At 43.9% G+C, this 22936-nt stretch overlaps 1 protein-coding gene and 2 pseudogenes across 3 annotated transcripts in view; all 3 read left to right on the top strand.

The window, feature by feature from the left end:
- Nucleotides 1-4618, top strand: part of KCNU1 (potassium calcium-activated channel subfamily U member 1) — a 146436-nt gene extending 141818 nt beyond the window's left edge. For 2 of the 3 annotated variants that reach the window (XM_061404456.1, XM_061404457.1), the window contains one exon: nt 230-2865. In XM_061404456.1, the coding sequence (XP_061260440.1) occupies nt 230-388 (159 nt within the window). In that variant the 3' untranslated portion in view covers nt 389-2865. Of the gene's footprint in view, nt 1-229; nt 2866-3150; nt 3285-4275 lie in introns of those variants that run through there. The other variant, XR_009734066.1, reaches the window with a different exon arrangement.
- Nucleotides 4619-11982: 7364 nt separating this feature from the next.
- Nucleotides 11983-12766, top strand: LOC133240144 (exocyst complex component 3-like; annotated as a pseudogene).
- A 628-nt stretch (nt 12767-13394) lies between these two features.
- Nucleotides 13395-22174, top strand: LOC133240109 (small ribosomal subunit protein eS25-like; annotated as a pseudogene).
- The last annotated feature ends 762 nt before the right edge of the window (nt 22175-22936 follow it).

Here is a 22936-nt window from a genome sequence, read left to right on the forward strand (position 1 = left end):
TGCATCAGAGGCTCTTCAAAGACCAGAGTGAAACAGTTGCTGGTATGAGATGCTCAAGACTAATGGTAAACCTGGTTTCCTGGCCACTTACCACCACAAAGGTACTAGGAGGTGGCTCTCGGGTCTGCCAGGCTTCTACCGGGAGGAAAGGCAGATGACAACTCCAATGCTTGCTGTGGCTTAATTTTAAGTGCCACTGGGCATGTGTTTTTCTCTTTTCTCTCCCCAGCCAAGAAAAACTTTTGGACAAATATTCTGCGGCTCATTAAATAATCTTGGAATCCTGTGCCTCGGCTTATACCGCATGATAGATGAAGAAGAGCGCAATCCAGAGCACAAAAGGGAAGTACGCTGGTGCAAAAGGTGCTGGGCCCCCATCCAAACATAAAGGCCAAAGCTACTTCATTCAGGAATGAAAGGGGTGGCCAGAATTCAAGGCCTCTCATTGCAATGAAGGGTGTGGGGAAGTAGATATGTAGGATCAGTATCAATAATAGGAATGAACCCTGATGATTGGGATCCAGTTAGTACTGGCCATGTGAAGAGAATGGGATCTTTATCCCCAATGAAGTTTGAGATGTACACCCAGATTTTAAGTCTGAGTTATTTTGCAAGTTACCCCTGACCCATGGCTGTGCAACTTTTTAAAGCTGAAAGCCACTGTCCACTTTGAAAAATCCACTTGTTCACTGCTGGGCTCACTGGGTAAGTATTTATTGAGTGCCTCTTCTAGCCACTGTGCTTGGTCCATCTAAGTCTTGGGAGCGATATGTAGAGATTTCAGTTTAAAGAAAGATCAATGTGACAGCAGGAGGGAAGACAGAGAAAATGTATGTGGAGGGAGGAGGAGTAAAAAAAGATGGTGCCGTTTGTAGACAGCACAGCGATGGACTTCCAGGCTGAGAGTCTCATGGTGGGAGTGCGCAGGATTTGGTAGAGAAGGAGAAATTAAAAATACCAGAGTGGAAATGGACTGTTTCAGGAGAAAGGGGAAGGAAGTCAAATCACTCCAAGTGGAATTGTGGTGAATACAAAGAAAGACAATTTCTCGGCTCAAAGGAGAAGAGAAGGGAAAGAAAGGATGCCAAGGTCAACCTGGCTGCAGATGAGGGTTGAGCTTCCGGGAATGTTTACATAACATAACACTAGGATTTCTCAGCAACAGATGGCTAAGCCCCTGCTGAGAGAAGAGAGGGGAAAGTTCACAGGGAGTGGAAACAGAGGTAAAAGGTACAGTAATTGCTGCAAAGGATGGAAGAAGGAGTTTATGGTGGATTCGTAGAAGCAAAACTACAAAAGGACAGGGGAATGGGAAATCCTGATGAAATTCAAGATCAGTGGTCCTCAGAGTAAGGAAACAAGAGAGAGAAAGAGTGATGGGAAGTTGCGGGCAGAGAGTGATTGATTGAAGTGTAAGATTGTAGCTGGCAGGATATGTCAGGAAGTCATAACATCAGTATGTGGCCAGGAAAGTGGTTAGGAGATAAAGATCGCTGGGGAGTGGAAGTCAAAGAAATTGGTCTGCCTGTTGGAGTCATAAATCATGCAGGCACTGCAGGCACGTCAGGTGACAGCGGCCCTGGAGTTGGAGAGAAAACGCATCCCACGTGCCAAAGGCTTAAATAAACATGGAGCTCTGTGGATGACACTGATGAGTCAAGAGGGAGGGTGGTATGGCTGTAGAGCGTTGACCACAAAGATGGCAGAGGAGTATGATGCTCAGGAAATGGCACTGGAAAGCATGAATGATACTGACATCTCCTCCCTCCATCTCTGTCTGTCTATGTCTGGGCTCCATCCGCTTCCCCCCAACACCTCTGGAAATGCTGTGGACTGCGGTGATTGGGAGAATAGGCAAGCCCAGAGCCTAGAGTTAGAAAAGCCATCAGAAAATGACTAGCCCAAACCGTGGTCCTACCTCACTCCCATTAAAATGATGGGAAGAGCAGGACCCAGAAGGGAGACAGCATGTCCAAGATCAAAGATGGTTGGTTTCAGAGGAAAGGATGAAAATACTAGTCTCCCAGTTACTAGTCCAGGGCCTCTCCTATTGCACCACACCAAAGATTGTTTTTTTTTTTTAATTATTAATCAGAAACCAAATAAAGCAAAGCAACACAAATCTTTCCTTTTCTGTCCCCCAGCCAACTGACTTTCTTATTTTGGTCACTCCCTGCACCCACACTGTCCCAGCTGCAGGGGTACAGAATTCAAGTTTGGCTTTTCTTACAGGTTTGTGATTACCCGGCCAGAAAATGAGTTCAGCCTGCTGCCCTCGGATCTCGTGTTCTGCGCCATCCCTTTCAGCACCTCTTGTTACAAAAAGGATAGTAAAGCTTCAGCTCCATATGAGATTATAAATATAATGCCACTGAAAAAAGAGACGGTCCCAGACGTAAGTCCTGACCAAACACCTCTAGTTGCCCAGGCCAGGGAGAGTGTATCACAACTGCCCCATAGGCCAGTCCCTTTGTTGGAGCCCAAACCAATCCCTGCTACTGATTCTAAGCAAGCAATATTGACTCTGGGCAGTAAACATTCATCTCATCACCACTGCACATACCCAGGTGAAACTGTGGAAGAAAATGGAAAAGAAAGCATGGAGGAAACCACAGTGGAAGATGCCTATGCCTTTCACCATTAGACTAAACTTGTCGCTATTCCCCAGGGGCTCCTGGCTCACTCTTTACACAGCATCTCCAGAGATGGTGACTTTGAACATGGAAGATAAGCATGGAAGTCTGCCATCGTGCGCCAATTGTGCAGTGGCGGGTAGACCAGCAAGCCCACACTGTTTAGGAAGAGACAGAAGTTTGATTTAATCCCACTGGACTTGGTGTGATAAATAAAGAAATAGATGATAAATGCCTCTGTAAGGGAAGTGCATCGCTCTGTATCTCTTAGGCAGGAAACATGATGGTTGGAGCTATGTCAAAGACGTTCTTCAGTACTTGACTGGGTTTCCTCCAGACAGAGGATATGAGTCATCAAGATAAAAGTGAGAAGGACTTAGACATAAGAGACAAGACATAAAGAGCCCCAAATCAAGCATCTTACATTCTTTATCTTCAAACAAGCAACTAGTGAACTAGTATATTATCATCTTCTCTTTTTCCCTCTTACTTTTTGTTTCCTCATCTCTTTCTATAGGAGATGAGAGTGGCCACTTGGAGAGATACTTGTTTGAACTGGAAAGCAATTTGTGTATAATGAAAGCCTAGGCATGGCCTGGCACAAAAATGAATATTAGAGTGTCCTCAAATGGGGTACCTGGGTGAAGTCAGGTAGGTTGAAATATATAACCCTCCGGATCATCTTATTGAAGAACAAAGGCAGCTCACGAGAGGTAATAAAACATTTCCCCGTGTTCCAAGAGGAACCAGTCCACTTCCTTGTAAACTGCATAATTAGGTCATTTTGCCTGGGTATTACTCTGTTAACAGAGTAAAAGTTCAGCACATCCAGGAAGTATTTACTCCCAATTGGTGAACCTCATGAGCTTCCCAGGCGGCACTGGTGGTAAAGAACCCACCTGCCAATGCAGGTAGACATAAGAGATGTGTGTTCAGTCCCTGGGTTAGGAAGACCCCCAGGAGGAGGGCATAGCAACCCACTCCAGTATCCTTGCCTGGAGAATCCCATGGACAGAGGAGCCTGTCACCCAACTATAGTCTGTAGGGTCGCAAAGAGTCAGACAAGACTGAAGCAACTTAGCACACATGCACAGTGAGCCTGGCAAGAAGTGCCTTCTTGTGTTATAAATACGATACAGGGATAAAGGAGGAGGAAAGAGAATAATAAACTCTATTTCTCTTAAGTGGTTTTACATAATGTTTATGATATCCTTGACGTTTTTCACAACATCCTTGTCAATTTGGTATCACTACCTCCATTTGACAAAGGAAGAAACCATGTCACAAATAGAGTTCCCAGAAAGGATACCCAGTTAAATTTTAATTTCAGATAAACAACAAACTTTAGCATGAGTGCATCCAAATTACTGAATTTAGCTAGTAAGTGATCGAATCCATATTTAAACCTAGTTAATTCAACCCCAGCACCTATAAACATGTGCCTCTAAGAACACAAGTAGAGGAAATGAAACAAAATATTCATCTATGAGAAAAAAATTTGTATTGGGAAAGCTTTCATTGTAATGAAATTAATATACGTAGGGAAAAAAGAGTGATTGTAATAAAAGTTGTCAGAGACCAAGGATCCTTTTTAAAATTTTTCAAGTTTAGCTAAGTCATCTTCATCTTTCTCTTTTTACAGATTGACTTTCTTTGTTTTTCTGTATACACGGCAAAATATATTTCCTTGCAATTCCAAAGTTACAGCTAGAGTTGAAGGCACATCAGAGATTTAACTGTCCTGTTTCTGTGTATCAGATCTTGATTTCTGAAAGAAAGTACGAAGAGGACTCAGCTTTGGTTTCTCCATCCCAGCTATCAATGGATGAGGAACAGGGTACCAGATCTTGATTTCTGAAAGAAAGTATGAAGAGGACTCAGCTTTGGCTTCTCCATCCCAGCTATCAATGGATGAGGAACAGGGTATCAGATCTTGATTTCTGAAAGAAAGTATGAAGAGGACTCAGCTTTGGCTTCTCCATCCCAGCTATCAATGGATGAGGAACAGGGTACCAGATCTTGATTTCTGAAAGAAAGTACGAAAAGGACTAAGCTTTGACTTCTCCATCCCAGCTATCAGTGGATAAGGAACAGGGTACCAGATCTTGATTTCTGAAAGAAAGTACGAAGAGGACTCAGCTTTGGCTTCTCCATCCCAGCTATCAGTGGATAAGGAACAGGGTACCAGATCTTGATTTCTGAAAGAAAGTACGAAGAGGACTCAGCTTTGGCTTCCCCATCCCAGCTATCAGTGGATGAGGAACAGGGTACCAGATCTTGATTTCTGAAAGAAAGTACGGAAAGGACTAAGCTTTGGCTTCTCCATCCCAGCTATCAGTGGATGAGGAACAGGGTACCTCTGAGTGCAGGACTTGTCCTCAGGGAAGGGAGGCTAGTTCATGACCTAGGAAGAGGTACCACCAAATATCTACTGCAAAGACAGTACTATTTCTTTGCCACATTTCCCTGAGCCGTTTTATCCATATAGCAGTTTCAGTAGAAACAAAATATGCCTAGGAAGGGATGGACAAGCCCTGTGCATATTCATATGCACAGACTAATAGTTTTTATATTTATTTTCTAATCTAAACTTAGCCTCTGGACCTTCAGAGTAAAAACTTAGCCCTCAAATGGTCTCACTTTCAATGTAGCAGAGAAATTTGAATGAAAAGTTCTTTACTTGCCAGCATTTTAGAGGAATGGGTACCAAAAATATGGCTAAAGAAATATGGCGGTATATGCAACCATTGCCAGTATGTGAGCGTTTCTGTTGCCAGTCTTGAAAAATAAAGTTCACAGAGGACCTCCTAGACTTATGTGCCAAGTGACACCATAACTCTAGAACGAAACCCTTTACCTAGAGATATAATGTACCCTTTACATTTTAATACAAGTCATAACACTAGATCCTTTGGTAATATGGCAGATACTTAATTCATAATGATTATTCAATTCTTATCAATTGAAGGACTGACATGAAGACAAGATAAAATGTACAATGAATTTAACAGTATGTGACTCAGTGGTTTTTATGATTTTTTTTAAAAGACATTGACCTTTCTGAAATTATATGAAAGCTACAGTCTTCCTCCCCAGAGAAAATTAAGAGATGTATGTATTACATAAAAGATATCATATAAATGAGAGGGAGGTCATGGGTCACCCTACAGTTTCTCCATCATCTTCCCAGACCCCTGATATAGACCTTCAATAACCAGTGCAGTGATCACCAGAAAGGACATGGGAGTCAGGAGACCAGAGTACTTGTTTCAGATATTTTGAGAAATAGCAAAAATGCCGCCTATCCAATGGATGGTTCACGTAAGCCTAGAGAAACACTGGAGCAGCATTTAAAGGACTAAGAAGGAGGACAACCAGGTTACCCTGAAGAAGCTGGAAGGCGATGTGTGATGATCTCTTTAGGATTTGGTGTTCAAAATGTGGTCCCCAAACCAGCAACATCTACAATACCTGAAGGTGGGCTCCATCCCAGACCTGTTGAATCTGATTCTGATTTTAACAAGATGTGTAAGTGATCCATACGTTTAACTTTGAGAAGCAGGGCTTTCAAGGAGTATATATGTGTTTATGTATATATGTGCAACATAGATATATGTGATATATATCTGTAATATAAATTGCACATCCACATAAACACCTACATATACACATATGCATACACACATAAGCACATGCACACGTGGTGACTCCTGGCAAATGAGAAGATCTGGAGGTTTGGATTTTAATAAAAACTATGCCCTGCAACATTTAGCTCTTTGGCGTGTTCACTCCTATTTAAGACCTACAATACATTCCAAACATCTCTAATTAGTTATAAAATCCTTAAGCTGAGTACCTTTCAAACCATAAAGGAGTTAAGGGAGGTTAAAGTTCAGTCAAGTTGGTGAATATTTTCCTGGAGGAATAATAAACAACCTTCAGCACCAAGGCATGGGTTATTCCTTCCAGGTCAATGAAACAAAGAGCGGAACCTCTCAAAGCCGGCTGTGTGGGTTCCTAGATTGGCATGCTTAAGGATCACGGGCAAGAGAGGAGAGGAGGCGAGAGAGAGGGAGGAAAAGCCCTCACACTAATGAGGTTTGAAAGGATACAGGATGAGTCCAGCCCTGCCTGCTGAGAAGAAAGGAACCTAGCAGCTGATGCTAAGTTCAGACTAAACTAACCGCAGTCCCCTGGGGACGTCAAAAGGTAAACCTGATCGTCCCTGTCATTTACAATCATTATCAGGCAGACTGCTCCTGTAATTTTACTGGGGCGCCAATTAACAGACCCCTGAAGCTCGAGGTGGCAGGGCGGGGGGTGGAGAGCGGGGGAGGGAAATGTCCCAGGCCTCCTCTGGTTTTTGAAAAGGCAAAACCAGGCAGCCTTTTCGCTGCTGTCTTCTGTTCATTACCTCTGTCAGGGCGGGGGTGGGGGATGACTTCATACAGGGCAGGGCGGCTCAGCTCAGGTGAGTGGCTAGAGTCGGGCTTTTCTCTCTGCCTTCACTTCCTCTGTTCTCCAGCAACCTCAGGGAGCCTCCGGAGAGCCGAGCAAGCCTTGTTACTTTCTTGCCTGAAATATGAAATGTTGATCAGCTTTCCCTCTTTCTCATCTTCAAGAAAATATCTTTGCCGCATTTCATCTTGCAGGAAACCCGGGAAAGGCCAGCAGATGCATCAAGAAGGCAGAGAAGAAGGACCATTGAAATGTATTCCTTGGCTGCCATCCTTCCTGACGCCAGTCTTTCTCTTGCCTTCCAGACACGGCCAGGCTTTTTCACTAGTCATCTACATCACTGCTTGATTCCCACTGCTCTGATTCACTCCTTAAGCCACCCCAGGCTCTGGTTGCAACTCCCATGATTCTGCTAAAAAGACCGTAAGATCATCAGTTCTTTTGAAGTCACTGGGTTGAGGAGAGTATTAAGTACTGTCCAACTTGCAGCCTGAGTGGGATTCCGCACAGCTGCTCCTCCCAACCCCTGTCCCATTCGGAAACATTCTCTTCTCTCGAGTTGCGTGATACAACCATCTTTTAATTGTCCATTCACTTTCCTGACTACACATCCTCAACACTCCCTTTTATACAACTTTATATACTTGCCTTTTATACAACGTGATTAGGTATTAGCATCACTCAAATCTTTACTGCGGACTTCTTTTTTCACTCTCAGGGCTCAGTGAGTGATCCACATAATAAAACTGCAGAGCATCTTACCTAAAAGTTGAGGACAGAGACTACTCACCTGTAGCCATTATTTCTATGCAAGAATGTGGGTCCAGATGTCCAGAATTTTTTTTTTAATTTTAAGAGAAATTGAGAATTCTGATTTTTACATAAAATATGATGCTGTTAAATATGTTTCTCATAGTCATGAGAGAGTAACTATAGCAGATGAACCCCTACTCCAAGAAAAAATGTTTAAAATTGGTTTTAAAAGATTTTAAAATACCTGTTTGAAGTAATCATAGAGCCACACAGTCAGTAAGAACTTCAAAGGCTAAGATCCAAGAGAAAAGAAAAGCACTGAGGTGAGTTCACCATTCTCTGATGTTTTTCCCTCAGGGCACTGGCCAAGTGAGACCAAGCAAGAGATCAGGTTGGAATTCAAGGTTAAGGGCATTCAGCAGACACATGGGGGTGGACGGGAAAAAAAATGGAGGTGAGGTTTATCCAGGCAGGTGGGAATTGAAGGGACTAAGTTTTAGAGAAAAGAGAATGGAAACAATGAGTGTGTGTTTGAGGATATTATTTATTACTAATACTTCCAACATAAGAGGCTCAGCAAACAAAAGGAAAGGCCAATGAAGAATCTAAAAAGCCAAGCAGAGCTTCGGCCAGTTTCAAAGTGCTGGTGGGGTGAAGTTGGCATCCAAGGCTGGGTGAGGGCGATGGGCCCAGTGTTCTCAGTTGAGATTCTTGAAAGCTTTTCCTTCGGGATTCGACTTCAGACTAGAAGTAGACCAGTCCTCACAAAGCCTGAAATCAGCTTTAATGCCTCCCATTCCTAAACTGTATCAAGGGGACCAACCCCTACTCTAAGTAACTCACTGAGTAAAAAAGTCAACAGATTCTCTCTGCTGGAAGTTAGCATGATTCAGAGTGTCTACACTTTTTTATGTACGGAATCCAACATTCAATAAAAATAACTGGAGTCAGTCTCATATCTGCCTTGTTTGATGCTTTTCTTGAGCAAGATAAATGAGCCTCCAGACAGACCAACAAGCCTTGCTGCCTTCAGGTTTCTGAGACGCAGCATTGTCCACAGTATCTTTTATTTCTTTTTTTGCCTTCAATAAATAAGTAAATAATTACCATTTACTGAAGCTAAGATGCTTCAGTCACGTCTGACTCTTTTGAAACCCTATAGACTGTAGCCCGCCAGGCTCCTCTGTCCATGGGATCCTCCAGCCAAGATTACTGGAGTGGGTCACCATGCCCTCCTTCAGAGGATCTTCCCAACCTGGGGATCGAACCAGAGTCTTCTGTGCAGGCAGATTTCAGGCAGATTCTTTATTGCTGAGCCACCAGGGAAGCCCAGGAATGATATTAGAGAGATTCAAATGGCCTCAAATCAAGAGGAAAGAAACAGATAATGGAGACGACTCACAGATGATCTAGATATACTACGCAAGACAGACTTTAAAGTAACTGTAACAGACACGTTCAAGAAACTGGATGCCACTTCCCACAGGACACCAGTGGCAGAGCTGAGGGATAATGTTGTTCTGACACAGGGAAGGAGGGGTTTCTGCCTGCTTGCTAACCAGGAAGGAGACAGTCTGGGAGGCTGGTGCAACAATGATCCCAAAGGAGGGAGGCTTAAGAGGGAGGGGATATATACACAGTCATGACTTATTCTGTACGACGGAAACCATCACAACATTGTAAAACAATTATTCTATCATTTAAAAAAAAATTTTTTTAAAGGTTGCTGGGGTGCTTTGGGGCCTGGAGCAGCAGGACAAAGTGGAGCAGTACCACAGAAGACAGGTCCGGAGAAAGGCTTGTGTGAACTGAGGATGCTATCCAGTCGTAGTTGGACGGCGAGCCATGCGGGGAACCACATGGGCTGGAACCAGCTTCAAAATGCACTGAATAAAGTCACAGACATCGCGAGGGCCCTGGCCAAGATCGGCAAGGACTAGAGAGGGAGGGATCATCCACACCATCGGTCGACAGCATCAAGGAAGTGAAGGACGGGGCCTTCCCTAGTGGTCCATCAGTTAAAGAACCCTCCTTCCAGGGCAGGGGACACGGCTTTGAGCCTTGATTGGGAAATTAAGATCCCATGTGCTGTGAAGCAACTACTGAGCCCCCATGCTCTAGAGCCCATGCTCCAACACAAGAGAAGCCATCGCAATGCAGAAGTGCTTGTGCCATACCAGAGAAGCCCTGCGTGCTGCAGTGAGATGCAGCACAGCCGAACAAAAAAGTACGGAGGGAGGATGCAATCGTGCAGCACAGACAGCTCACTACAGCTGTGGAGAACCTCAAGAATATCTTCTTGGGGCCCCAGATTGTGAGGGAGTCCCTGGACTTCATTAAGCAAGGGGTGCTCCTGCAGGCCCCCTGGAACCTGAGGGACCTGAAACAGGGGTGCCCCTGGGATGAGCTGATGCATAAGCACCACCACGTGGACATGACCCTCATCCATAGCTCCTTCAGGAGAAAACAGGGGATCTCAGTTGAGCTGGCCAAGCAGCTGTGGATGATGCTACAGAAGTCCCTGGCCACCGTCCCTGTGACCCCATTTTGCTGGTCTCTGTTGTCTGGATCTGGCAAGGAAAGAAAAATTGGTGCATATTTAACCATAAAAAAAAAATGCAAACTAGCTTTGTTCTTCCTAGAAGGTCCAAGAATTGGAAGGAGGAAATGTTTCCAAAGAGCCGACTCATTGGCAAAGACCCTGATGCTGAGAAAGATTGAAGGCAGGAGGAGAAGGGGGTGACAGAGGAGATGGTTGGATGGCATCACCAGCTCAATGAACATGAATTTAAGCAAATTCTGGGAGATAGTGAAGAACACGGGAGCCTGGTGTGCTGCAGTCCACAGGGTCACAAAGAGTCAGACATAACTGAACAACAACCATGTTTGTGCTCTTGGACAGAATCAAGGCTGCTAGAATTGAGGGCACAGAGGCAGACCGCAGGTTATCCAACAAGGAGTGGTCCATCTCCCACCTGGAAGTCATATGGAAGCATGTCCTGGATGACCTCATTGCTACCAAAAACCCCACGATTGAGTGCTTTCCTCCCCATTATGAGATTTTCAGAAACCTCCTCAACCACCAAGCTCTGAGAACCTGGATACAAATCTCGTGGGAAGATCTAGAAGCAAAAGAAATGATGAGCCTGTTTGACGTGGGTCTTGAACACCAACACAAGCACAGAGATGGTGGGGAACATGGAGCTGGTCCCAGAAATGGACGTCAGTGCCTAGAGGTTATACTTCCTTCAGATGTGGTGTCTGAACTGCTTCGTATGTCCATGTCAGCTCCTTCTTCAAACACCGTTGTCTGGCTGCAGAAATCACTAGATGCAGACACTAAGGATGGCATGAAAGAGACTGAGCCCAGAGCTGACCCACGTGGGAACACTCCCTGCCATCATCTTCTAGATTTTCCAACAGATTCTTTAAGTTGTTACCCAGATAAGTGAAGATTTTAAGATAAAGGAACTAGTTAGTGTTTTCAGTAAATGAATTCTTTCTTTTTAAAAAAATGTTGCATTTGGTAAAAGTCACACAATATAAAACGTACAATTTTAACCATATTTAACTGTACAGTTCAGGAGACTAAAGTACATTCGTATTGTTGTGCAGCTCTCACCGTCATCCATTTCCTGAATCTTCCACCTTCCTGAACTGAGACTCTGTCCCCATTAAACACTGACTCCCCACCCCACCGCCCCAGGCCCTGGCATCTACCAATGTACTTTCTGACTCTATGAATTTGACTCTTATAGAGATGAAACTCAGTTGTAGATAGAACATCTGAAATACTGGCAACACCCACGCTGTTACGGGTTATGTTATGTTCAGGATATGACAGCAATTGTCACAACTGCCAGACATTTATGGAACTCCTGGTCAGTTTAAAGAGAAAGTATTTTTAAAATGAAATGGAGGCTATTCTCTCAAATCATCCCACCCTCACCTTCTCCCACAGAGTCCAAAAGTCTGTTCTTTACATCTGTGTCTCTTTTGCTGCCATGAATATATTCCCATCTTTCTAGCATTGAAAAATGCATATTACCATGTGTAAAATAGAAGACCAGTCCAAGTTTGATGCATGAAGCAGGGCACTCAAAGCCATTGCAATGGGACAACCCAGAGGGATGGGATGGGGATGGAGGTGAGAGGGGGGTTCAGGATGGGGGGGGCCCCATGTGCATCCGTGGCTGACTGATGTCGATGTATGGCAAAAACCACAGTATTGTAAAGTAATCATCCTCTAATTAAAATAAATTAACTTAAAAAAATGAAATGGAAGAGTGAACCAAATATGGATGGGGTTTTAGATACCATTGTTGCAAGGAGGCTGCAGCAGTTACCTGGAGGAGGTCTTCTGGGATCTGGAGCAACATCTAGATGAGCCAATGGCAAAGAAGTGGCTGTTAGGCTCAAAACTGTAGCCATTGTCTGTGTTACTATGGAAGCATATTTCAATGATGTTGCCAAAATTCAAAATCATATAGAAAGAGGGTGACAGCAAGTGGGGGTGGGGTCCCTATCGGCCACCACACAGAAGCACGTCTCATCCTGGAGCGCCAGGTAGCACAAGACCGTCAGGGAGGCGGAACAGCTCCACTTCTTGTTCCGGAAGTCTCCAGATTTGGTAAAGATGCAGGTGGGCAGAGTATCACTACTGCCACCCTTGCAGAAGTCATCAAATTAGCAAACCCTCTGTGCTCTGCCTGGAGGTTTCAACTTTGATCAGCAAATACCCAGACACCAAGGATGACTGCATTGGCCCACTGCTGGCCACCCAAGGGGGCACCTACCAGGACATGAAGTCAACCATCAGTGAGGCTCTGGAGCAGGGCCTGATGGCAGGAAATCCAAGCTATGTGCCCATCTTCAAGGGAATCATAACTCTCAGTCTGAACGTGGTGTGACTTCTCAAGTAGCCTGACGGTTTCCAGCTTTGTGTAGCTCATTCTGCATGCACCACCCCCACCCTCAAAAATGTGCTAAAGCGAGAGATTCTGGTGGTTCTCAGTGGGTGTTTCAGGCCCTCGTGTTTGTTTGCTGTGGGGTCTAGCTGATGTCTGCAAGATGTCAGAACACACGGCTTTTTGAAGAACAAGTGCCCTACTGCCTGTGGTTCCTTTAGCTCTCTCATTTCTGTGTAAATATCCTTTGAGAGGCAGGACTCTGCTGGAAAATGCCTTATGGTTGAACGTTTATCACAGTGGAAAAGACATGTGGAGAAGGAAGAGGCTCTGTCTTCCTTCCCTGGGGGTCTCCACCCTGCTGCTTAATAAAAGAGTTGAAACTTCTCCACAGACCTGAAAACAAACTGGAGAAATTTACCAGAGAATTATAATCTATCAAAAAACTATTTTAAAAGTACAAGAAATAAAATTATAAATGTCAGAGGTGGGTTAACAGCTGTTTGAGTGGAGAGGAAGGTAAAATTAGTGAATTGGAAGACAGGTTAGTAGGGGGAAAAAAAGTACAGAGTAAATCCTGGAAAAGAAAAACATGCATGAACGTGTTTAGGAGACATATGAGACATGGAAATAAGGTGCAAAAATGTACTTAAAGTCCAAGAAAAATAGGAGAGAGAGAAAGCGTGAGCATGTGGGACAGAGAAAAATATTTGAGGAAATACTGAAAATTAGCCTAAACTGAAGACATCAACACATGCATTTAAGTCTCTGTGAACCCCAACCATGACTAATGAAAAAAATTCCTAAACACATCATAGTAAAAAATCTTCGAATTAAACCTGGAAAATCCCATGGATGGAGGAGTCTGGAAGGCTACAGTCCATGGGGTCGCTGAGGGTAGAGCACAATGGAGCAACTTCACTTTCACTTTTCACTTTCATGCACTGGAGAAGGAAATGGCAATCCACTCCAATGTTCTTGCCTGGAGAATCCCAGGGATGGGGGAGCCTGGTGGGCTGCCATCTATGGGGTTGCACAGAGTCGGACAGGACTGAAGTGACTTAGCAGCAGCAGAAGAAGATTTTAAAGGCATCTGAAGTTTTTTTTTTTTTTTTAAAGACACATTATACCCAAAAAAGTTACAACAGGATTGAAGGTCGACTTTTCTACAGAAACAATGAAGCAGGGAAATAGCACATTTAAAGTTCTAAAAATAAGAAAGCTGACCTATCATTTTATGCCCAGAATGATAATTTATAGATAAATGCCAAATATAAAAATTACCAGACAGAAAGTAAAAGATTTTATCACCTTCAAACTAATATTTTAAAAGAAATGCTAAAAGGAATTATTTAGACAAAAAGAAAAGATTCATAAATGGAAATGCAGTAAAGAATGAAGAGCAGAAAAAGGAAATATATAGATAAATACAAGTTAACATTGTTTTTTTTAAACAATCAGTTCAGTTCAGTTCAGTCACTCAGTCGTGTCTGACTCTTTGGGACCCCATAACCACAGCACGCCAGGCCTCCCTGTCCATCACCAACTCCCGGAGTCCACCCAAACCCATGTCCATTGAGTCGGTGATGCCATCCAACCATCTCATCCTCTATCGTCCCCTTCTCCTCCTGCCCTCAGTCTTTCCCATCATCAGGGTCTTTTCCAATGAGTCAGCTCTTCACATCAGGTGGCCAAAGTACTGGAGTTTTAGCTTCAACATCAGTACTTCCAATGAATACCCAGGATTGATCTCCTTTAGGATGGACTGGTTGGATCTCCTTGCATAGTAATATCATTTTGTGGAATTTAAAATAAACATGGGAGAGAGATAAATGGAATTTAAGATAACTAACATTTGTGTCTTGCTGGAAATTGATAGAAGACAGTGGTGAAAATACTACTTTTTAGTAACTTTATTAAGTGAGAGACACACATCATAATCTCTTGGATAAATACTAAGAGAATAATACAAGGAATGCATAATGAACGAGAAAAGAGCAAAATGAAAAAAAAAGTTTGATTAATCAAAAAGAGGAGAAGCATGTAAAAAAATTTTTAAGGCCAATAACAATCAACTAATAAAATAGTGGCTGCACCAATTTACATTCTTTCGTGGTTTCAAACAAATTTCAGAATTGTTTGCTCAATTTCTGTGGGAAATGCCCTTTGAATTCTAACAGGGAACAAATATAGTCCAACAAAGAGAAGTCCAGGATAAGATGGCTTCACTATTGAATTCTACCAAACATTTAAAATGTACGTAAGGCCACCCCTTCTCAGTCACTTCCAAAGAGAGGCAGCTAGCGATGCCTCAAAGCACGTTTTCTCTGCAGGGTGTATTTATTCTGCAGTGAGAGCGCCTCCCCAGAACACCCATCGACCCTAATGACAGAAGCAAAAGTCCTAGCTGATTTTGGCTGGAAAGCAAATGAACTCTGGCCAAAAGCAGTGCTGTGCAGGGCCCGAGTGAAAGTGTGACCTGGGGGCAGGGTCGATGGATGCCAATCAACTATTCTTGAATTCCCAAACTATCTGACATTTGAGGAGTTACATTTTGAAGGAGTTAGGTAAGAAAAAAGCCCTCTTGGTGTGTACACTGGCATCCTTATAAAGGGCTTCCCTGGCAGAGATCGTGGCTCAGTGGCTTCTGTTATCAGATTGAATGCTGTCTGTAGGGAGGGAACATATACAGTTTATTCCATAACATTGTTTATTTGCTTCTGGAGTTCTTATATAATTCCTCTTTCTATGCCCTTTCTTTTACCTTTCTTAAAATGTGACTTAAGGTAATCTATTACAGAAGCAAGGAAATTATATTTCCTGTTTCTACTCCCTGCATCTCCTCTGGGACCTGCCAGGTTGTCGGTCTCTCCATGGTAACTGAGTAGGGCTGGTATTAGACCAGACTAGTGCCTTTGCATCCAGGAGAGGACCTGGATCTCCTGAGTCCCCCTGTATCTGGCTGCCTTCTACCCTAGCAGGGACTGCTCCATTGTTTTGAACAGGAAAGGTCACCTAACAGTTGAACAATTCTTCTGAATGGTCAGTTGATTTTACACAGGGATTTTTTCCCTGTGTTTGGTATTTGGATCTGCTGTCACTAGAGAGGCTACACATGAGGACATCAGCTGATTCAGTTGATTTTTCCAAAATTTTAACAGGGACAGAAGGTGGTGGGGGTTGGGCATAGGGGAGGAGGGCTCAGGAGGTGAAGCAAGGGATGGGGAGGGATAGGGAGAGGCAGATGAGGCTTCACTCACTTGCCTGCTGCTCACCTCCTGCTGTGTGGCTGGGCTCCCAATAGGCCATGGACCCAGTCTCCCGGGGTTGGGGACCCCTGACTTAAGGCAATGACTATTTACCAACCATCATGGAAGTTTGGGGGGGGTTGATTTTTAGATCACGCTACGTACATGCAGGATCTTAGTTCCCCAACCAGAGATCAAACTTGTGGTCCCTTACACAGGAAGCTCAAAATCTTAACTACTGGACCATCAGGGAAGCTCCTTAAGGGAACTATTTTAATGATATATCAACCAGCATTGCCATACAAATGCTCATACGGCTGTTACCCTTCCTATTACTAGAGCCCAGGGACAGGGCCTCCCTCTGCCCAGAATCCAGACAATTTGAGGATAATGTCAAACAGGGGAATTCTGAAATAGCTGGAAAAAGCCTCACTCCTTAAATGAAATCTAGTCACCTGAGCAGTTACACGAGAGGCAATCAATAAACTTTTCAGAATGAATTAATAGCCGGAGATGGATGTTTTTGCTTCATCATTTACCTACTAGAGGCATCCGGCCACATTGTCATCAGTTTGTGCTGCTTCACAGGTCGGAAACTCTTAGATTCGCGGGCTGGTACACAAAGAACTTCAGTACCTAGGGAGTGGCTGCAGAACAGGAAAGGAGGGGGCTGGGAGGGCTGGGAGTTGAGGAGGGAGTGGAGATTTGATTCTGAAGAGAAAAATCCTTACTGGGTCAAGGCCGCTTTTGCATAATTCTATTATCACCAGGAAGAAGAGAAATAATCATATTAGGTGAGTGCTGCACCGCTCGACGTGGCTTGTCTTACCTTACTTTTGAAGTCAGACAGGTTTAATTGCTTTGTGTGAGTGAGTTGTTCAGAAGGCACCCAATCAATAAGGCAGGTGCTGCCAGAGCAAAGCGGGGGAAGTTTTTGATGTTGACAATGACATACAATCTTGTGCAGAAAGGAGTAATCCATTCGGTCACAGCTATGGGGGGGAAAAAAGTTATCTGTGTGTTGTTCTGGGGAGCAGAGGCAATGTCACCCGGGAGGGTGGGCTCCAGGCAGGCTGGCCACAGGGCAGCAGTGTGAGGGCGACTCAGCCCAAGAGCAAGGGCTGTGCTTTCTGTAGCCTCCTGGTCTTCTGTGCATAGTGGGCCTCCACAGCTGCACAGGAGGTTGTCAGCATCCACTCCACTGCATCTTCTGCTTACAGAGCCCAAGCATCTCGTCAATTTGTGTTTCAGTTTCTGCCCATCATTGCCTCTCTGTGAAGTCCAGTGCAGTCCCCAGCAAGGCTCTACTCATCCACTGCTCAGTTGACTCCAGCTGAAGCTTGCCAGAAAGTTCCCCTACAATGGACCAGAGGTGGTCAGGGAATTCATTGTTTTTTTTTTTTAGCCTAGATCCCACTGTAGAAATACTCAGTATGAGGAAAGAGAACAAAAGTTGTGATTGTCAATTGCAAATGTCTTCCAAACTCAGGTGACGGTTGCTTGAAACTGGCCCTAGTGGTAGTTTTTGTACTACAGAACCCAGTACACTCTACAAATGAGGGGTTTGTTTATTTTGTGAGAGTTAGTTGTTAAGCACCTACCAGCACAATACTGGGTGAGGGCAGAGGGCAGAAATAGGAGCCTAGAATTGACATCCTTAATTAACCCTCTATTCTCCCCTTCCTAGCAGCTGCTCAGATGGCTCAGTTGAATCTCTCCTCTATACCTTGACGAGCACCACAGGTCATAGCTCACTGCAGAATATTTCACGTGTGCTTTTGTCTTCAATCAGATTTGTATTTTGGAAAGGTGACCCTGGCCACAGTGTGTTGGATAGACTGAAAGGGTATAAAATCAGAGATCTTATCAAAGGCAAAGACATCAGATAGTAATATAATTGCTTTTATCCAAATAGAAGATGAGACCTGAATTAAGGCAAGATAAGTGGGAAGAGAGGACAGACCTAACAGATGCTCAAGAAATAGAATTGGCAGGATTTATTGATTGATGGGGTGTCAGGGTGAGAAAGGATAAGAGTAGATGATAACATCCAAGTTTTTTATAATTCTGCCATTCCTCAACACAGAAGGAATAGCAGACTTTGGTGGGAAATTAATGACTTTGGAGCAAGCTGAGAAGCCTAAGAAGCAGATAGATGGAACCAGCTCTCAGAGGAGAAGAGTTAACTTGAATACATTTTGAAAGGAAGAACACGGTGGTAAGTGACAGCAGGTGATAAGAAGGTATCACCCGGAGATGCTGTGAAATGCGAAGAGTCCAAGGAAAAAGCAGTCATACAAAACAATATGAAAAGGCACTTGAAGAGAATTAAGACTCCACAGATGACAGGAGAAGGCTGGTCAGTGAAGCAGTAGAGATCTAGGAAGAAGCAAAGTGAGACAAGTCATAGAATTGAACAGCCAGTTAGATAAAATACCAGGCCATCACAATATTGTAAAGTAATAATTCTCCAATTTAATTAATTAAAAAATAAAATATCAGGCCCGTGATCAGAAAAGATGAACTCAAACATAGACTGCAGACGTTTGAAGAACAAGTGAGCAGAAAGTAGAAATAACAGAAAAAAAAACGCAAAGAAGGAATTCTAGGCTTGGAAGTTAAGGAGAGTCATTCCCAATTAGACTGTGGACAACACACATGGAAAAAACTACTTGCTGTTCCAAACCTGAGCACTAAGTAGCTAGTACAACGCAGGGTCAAGGGAGGACTTTATTTCTAAGATGGACCCCAGGCTCGGTCATAATCGAATGCTATGCAGAAGGAACCAATGGGGACAAAGTTGGCAACTTGGGAGGGAGAAAGAGAGCAGAGATGCAGTAAGGTCAGATCAGTAGGTCTGATCTGATGTAATAATAATAGTAATAGAAATAAAAGTAATGCACTTGAATCTTCCCCAAACCACCCCCCACCCTCAGACAATGGAAAATTGTCTTCCACAAAATGGGTCCCTGGTGCAAAAAAAGTTGGGGACTGCTGGCAGAGTCAGTCAAGAGGGAATGGCCTTAATGCAAGAAACGACATCTCTTTCTGCAAGGCCAGAAATATGGATATGAGAATACATGCAAAAATAAATAGCTTCTGGATGCTGGAAACTGAGGGAGCTTATGCCTCATTTTCTCTTAAAGTTCCAAAAAGTTAAGGAGAGTGGCAGATTTTTGAAATAAGCATCACGAGGAAGGGGGCATAACACTCTACTCTAAGGATACATTATAGTTTAATGCCCTAATGCACAGACATAATTTTATTGTTCTGTGTTTTTTATATGTATCAGGCCCCCTTTAGCATGAGTATTGTCATAGATATAATAGCACATCTTACCCAGAATTACTATTATTCATTTGTCTACCCGCCTTTCTATCTAGAAATAAACTTCAGTTCAGTTTAGTTCAGTCACTCAGTCATGTCCGACTCTTTGCGATCCCATGAATCGCACCACACCAGGCCTCCCTGTCCATCACCAACTCCCAGAGTTCATTCCAACTCATGTGCATCGAGTCGGTGATGCCATCCAGCCATCTCATCCTTTGTCGTCCCCTTCTCCTCCTGCCCCCAGTCCCTCCCAGCATCAGGGTCTTTTCCAATGAGTCAACTCTTCGCATCAGGTGGCCAAAGTATTGGAGTTTCAGCTTTAGCATCAGTCCTTCCAATGAACATCCAGGACTGGTCTCCTTTAGGATGGACTGGTTGGATCTCCTTGCAGTCCAAGGCACTCTCAAGAGTCTTCTCCAACACCACAGTTCAAAAGCATCAATTCTTCGGCTCTCAGCTTTCTTTACAGTCCAACTCTCACATCCATACATGACCACTGGAAAAACCACAGCCTGACTAGACGGACCTTTGTTGGCAAAGTAATGTCTCTGCTTTTTAATATGCTATCTAGGTTGGTCATAAGTTTCCTTTCAAGGAGTAAGCATCTTTTAATTTCATGGCTGCAATCACCATCTGCAGTGATTTTGGAGCCCAAAAAAATAAAGTCTGACACTGTTTCCACTGTTTCCCCATCTATTTGCCATGAAGTGATGGGACCAGATGCCGTGATCTTCATTTTCTGAATGTTGAGCTTTAAAGCCAACTTTTTCACTCTCCTCTTTCACTTTCGTCAAGAAGCTTTTTAGTTCCTCTTCACTTTCTGCCATAAGGGTGATGTCATCTGCATATCTGAGGTTATTGATGTTTCTCCCGGCAGTCTTGATTCCAGCTTGTGCTTCTTCCAGCCCAGCATTTCTCATGATGTACTCTGCATATAAGTTAAATAAGTAGGGTGACAATATACAGCCTTGATGTACTCCTTTTCCTATTTGGAACTAGTCTGTTATTCCATGTCCAGTTCTAACTGTTGCTTCCTGACCTGCATACAGGTTTCTCTAGAGGCAGGTCAGGAGGTCTGGTATTCCCATCTCTTTCAGAATTGTCCACAGTTTATTGTGATCCACACAGTCAAAGGCTTTGGCATAGTCAATAAAGCAGAAATAGATGTTTTTCTGGAACTCTCTTGCTTTTTTGATGATCCAACAGATGTTGGCAATTTGATCTCTAGTTCCTCTGCCTTTCCTAAAACCAGCTTGAACATCTGGAAGTTCATAGTTCACATATTGCTGAAACCTGGCTTGAAGAATTTTGAGCTTCACTTTACTAGCATGTGAAATGAGTGCAACTGTATGATAGTTTGAGCATTCTTTCTCATTGCCTTTCTTTGGGATTGGAATGAAAACTGACCTTTTCCACTGCTGAGTTTTCCAATTTGCTGGCATATTGAGTGAAGCACTGTCACATTGAGTGAAGCACTGTCACAGCATCATCTTTCAGGATTTGAAATAGATCAACTGGAATTCCATCACCTCCACTAGCTTTGTTCATAGTGATGCTTTCTAAGGCCCACTTGACTTCACATTCCAGGATGTCTGGCTCTCGGTGAGTGATCACACCATTGTGATTATCTTGGTCATGAAGCTCTTTTTTGTACAATTCTTCTGTGTATTCTTGCCACCTCTTCTTAATATCTTCTGCTTCTGTTAGGTCTATACCATTTTTGTCCTTTATCGAGCCCATCTTTGCATGAAATGTTCCCTTGGTATCTCTAATTTTCTCAAAGAGATCTCTAGTCTTTCCCATTCTGTTGTGAAATAAACTTAGAATTTAAAAAAAGCCTTCTAGCGCAGCAGATTGCCTGATGTATACTGGGTGATTAACAAATATTTGATGAATGATTGAGTAAATGAGTCAATGTTGAATTAGTCCAGCCTTCCCAACTCAACTGTAGACTGCATCGTGTCTTAAAGTTGGTAAGCTTCCTCAAAATGAACTGGGCATTTCTAAACCAAATTGTTGTTGTAAAAGATCAAGAAATGCATTCTCAGAGAGAAGCTTCAAAGGAGGGAGGAATGGAATACAAAAGCGGCCCCAGCTAGGGACCTCCCTGGTGGTCCGGTGGCTAAGACTCCACACTCACAGTGCAAGGGAACTGGGTTCGATTCCTGGTTGGGGAACTAGATCCTGCATGCTGCAGCTAAGACCTGGTGTGGTTAAATAAAAAATATGCTTTTAAAAGAAACAGCTTTTTTCTGTCTGACATCTTAGAGAGGCGACAGCAGTAGCAGCTGCTCTCCCAACTTCACTCTGCCACCCGAGGAGCACAAGAAGAAAGATTCCAGAAAGTCAGCCAAGCAAGACAAAGATCCAGTGAACAAACCTCAGGGCAAGCCTAAACAGAAGTGTTCCAGAAGCAAAGTTGGAAACGAGCTCAATAACCTAGTCTTCTTTGACAAAGCAACATATGACACCCTGGAAAGTAGCTCCCAACTATAAGCTTGTAACTCCAGCTGTCGTCTCTGAGAGACCGAGAAACCCTAGTTCCCTGGCCAGGGCAGCCCTTCAGGAACTCCTTAGTAAAGGACTTAGTACACCGCTTTCAAAGCACAGAGCTCAAGTAATTTATTCCAGAAACTCCAAGGGTGGAGATGCCCCAGCTGTCGGTAAAGATGCAGGAACCCAGTCCACCAACTGCATTTGGCAAAATAAAACTATATGAAATCAGAACAAACAAACGGCTCAACCTGTAGCAGAAAATACAACGATGTTCCCCCTCCCAACTGTTCAGTTACGGATTTTTTTTTTTTCAAGTTTTAGGGAACATACCCTGTGAGCATCCAGAAGCCTTGGGGTTTCTGTTTCTTAGTGGAATCAGCAGGTGACATGCCAGGGTTATCAGCATCCCTCACCCAACCTGTTGGCTGGCTTCTTGAACCGTCTTCCCCACAATCTATAGAGACTGAGGCCCAGAGGAGGTAACCAGTTAGTGTCAGATGTGTCCCTGCGTCGTGGGTTTCCCAGTTCGAGGCCTGGGCTCCCTATTGCCAGCTGTCTGTGCTGACAGAGAGAAAAATCCCTCAGGCAGGTTGTGAGAGGTGGTCTCTCTCTGCCCTGATCTGAGTGTCCCACAGCAAATGCTAGTGACAGGGAAACGTCTTAATACAGCATGTTGTTTAGCATAATTGATGTGCAGATGCTGCGGCGGGAGAAACAAGCCCAGTTAATTGGTCTCTCAACCTACATTAGCTTTTGCATCTCAGCCAATTAGGCAGGGGCCAGAGGGCCCTGTGCGTGGCCATTAGATCCTGCCATGCGGGGGCTGGAAAGGTACTGGCAGTCAGGTTCAGATGACTCTGATGCGCGCTGTGTGCAGATGCACTGAGGCCAAGCCATCTGTCCATGTAAGAGCAGGAGACCTTAAACAACCAGCCCGGAGGTGAAAAACAAGGAAGGGGATATTCAGGAGAGGAAAATCTGGGCTCTCGCACGGGCTGGAGGCACCTTCGAAGCGTCTGGATTTGAAGGGTATAAACCTAATACTACTCCTACAGCCATCTTCCTAATGAACCCAGAGTCCAGCTCTGTTCTCTGAGCCTCAGGGTATTTG

This window comes from Bos javanicus, chromosome 27, assembly GCF_032452875.1.
Source record: "Bos javanicus breed banteng chromosome 27, ARS-OSU_banteng_1.0, whole genome shotgun sequence".
Lineage (NCBI taxonomy): Eukaryota > Metazoa > Chordata > Mammalia > Artiodactyla > Bovidae > Bos > Bos javanicus.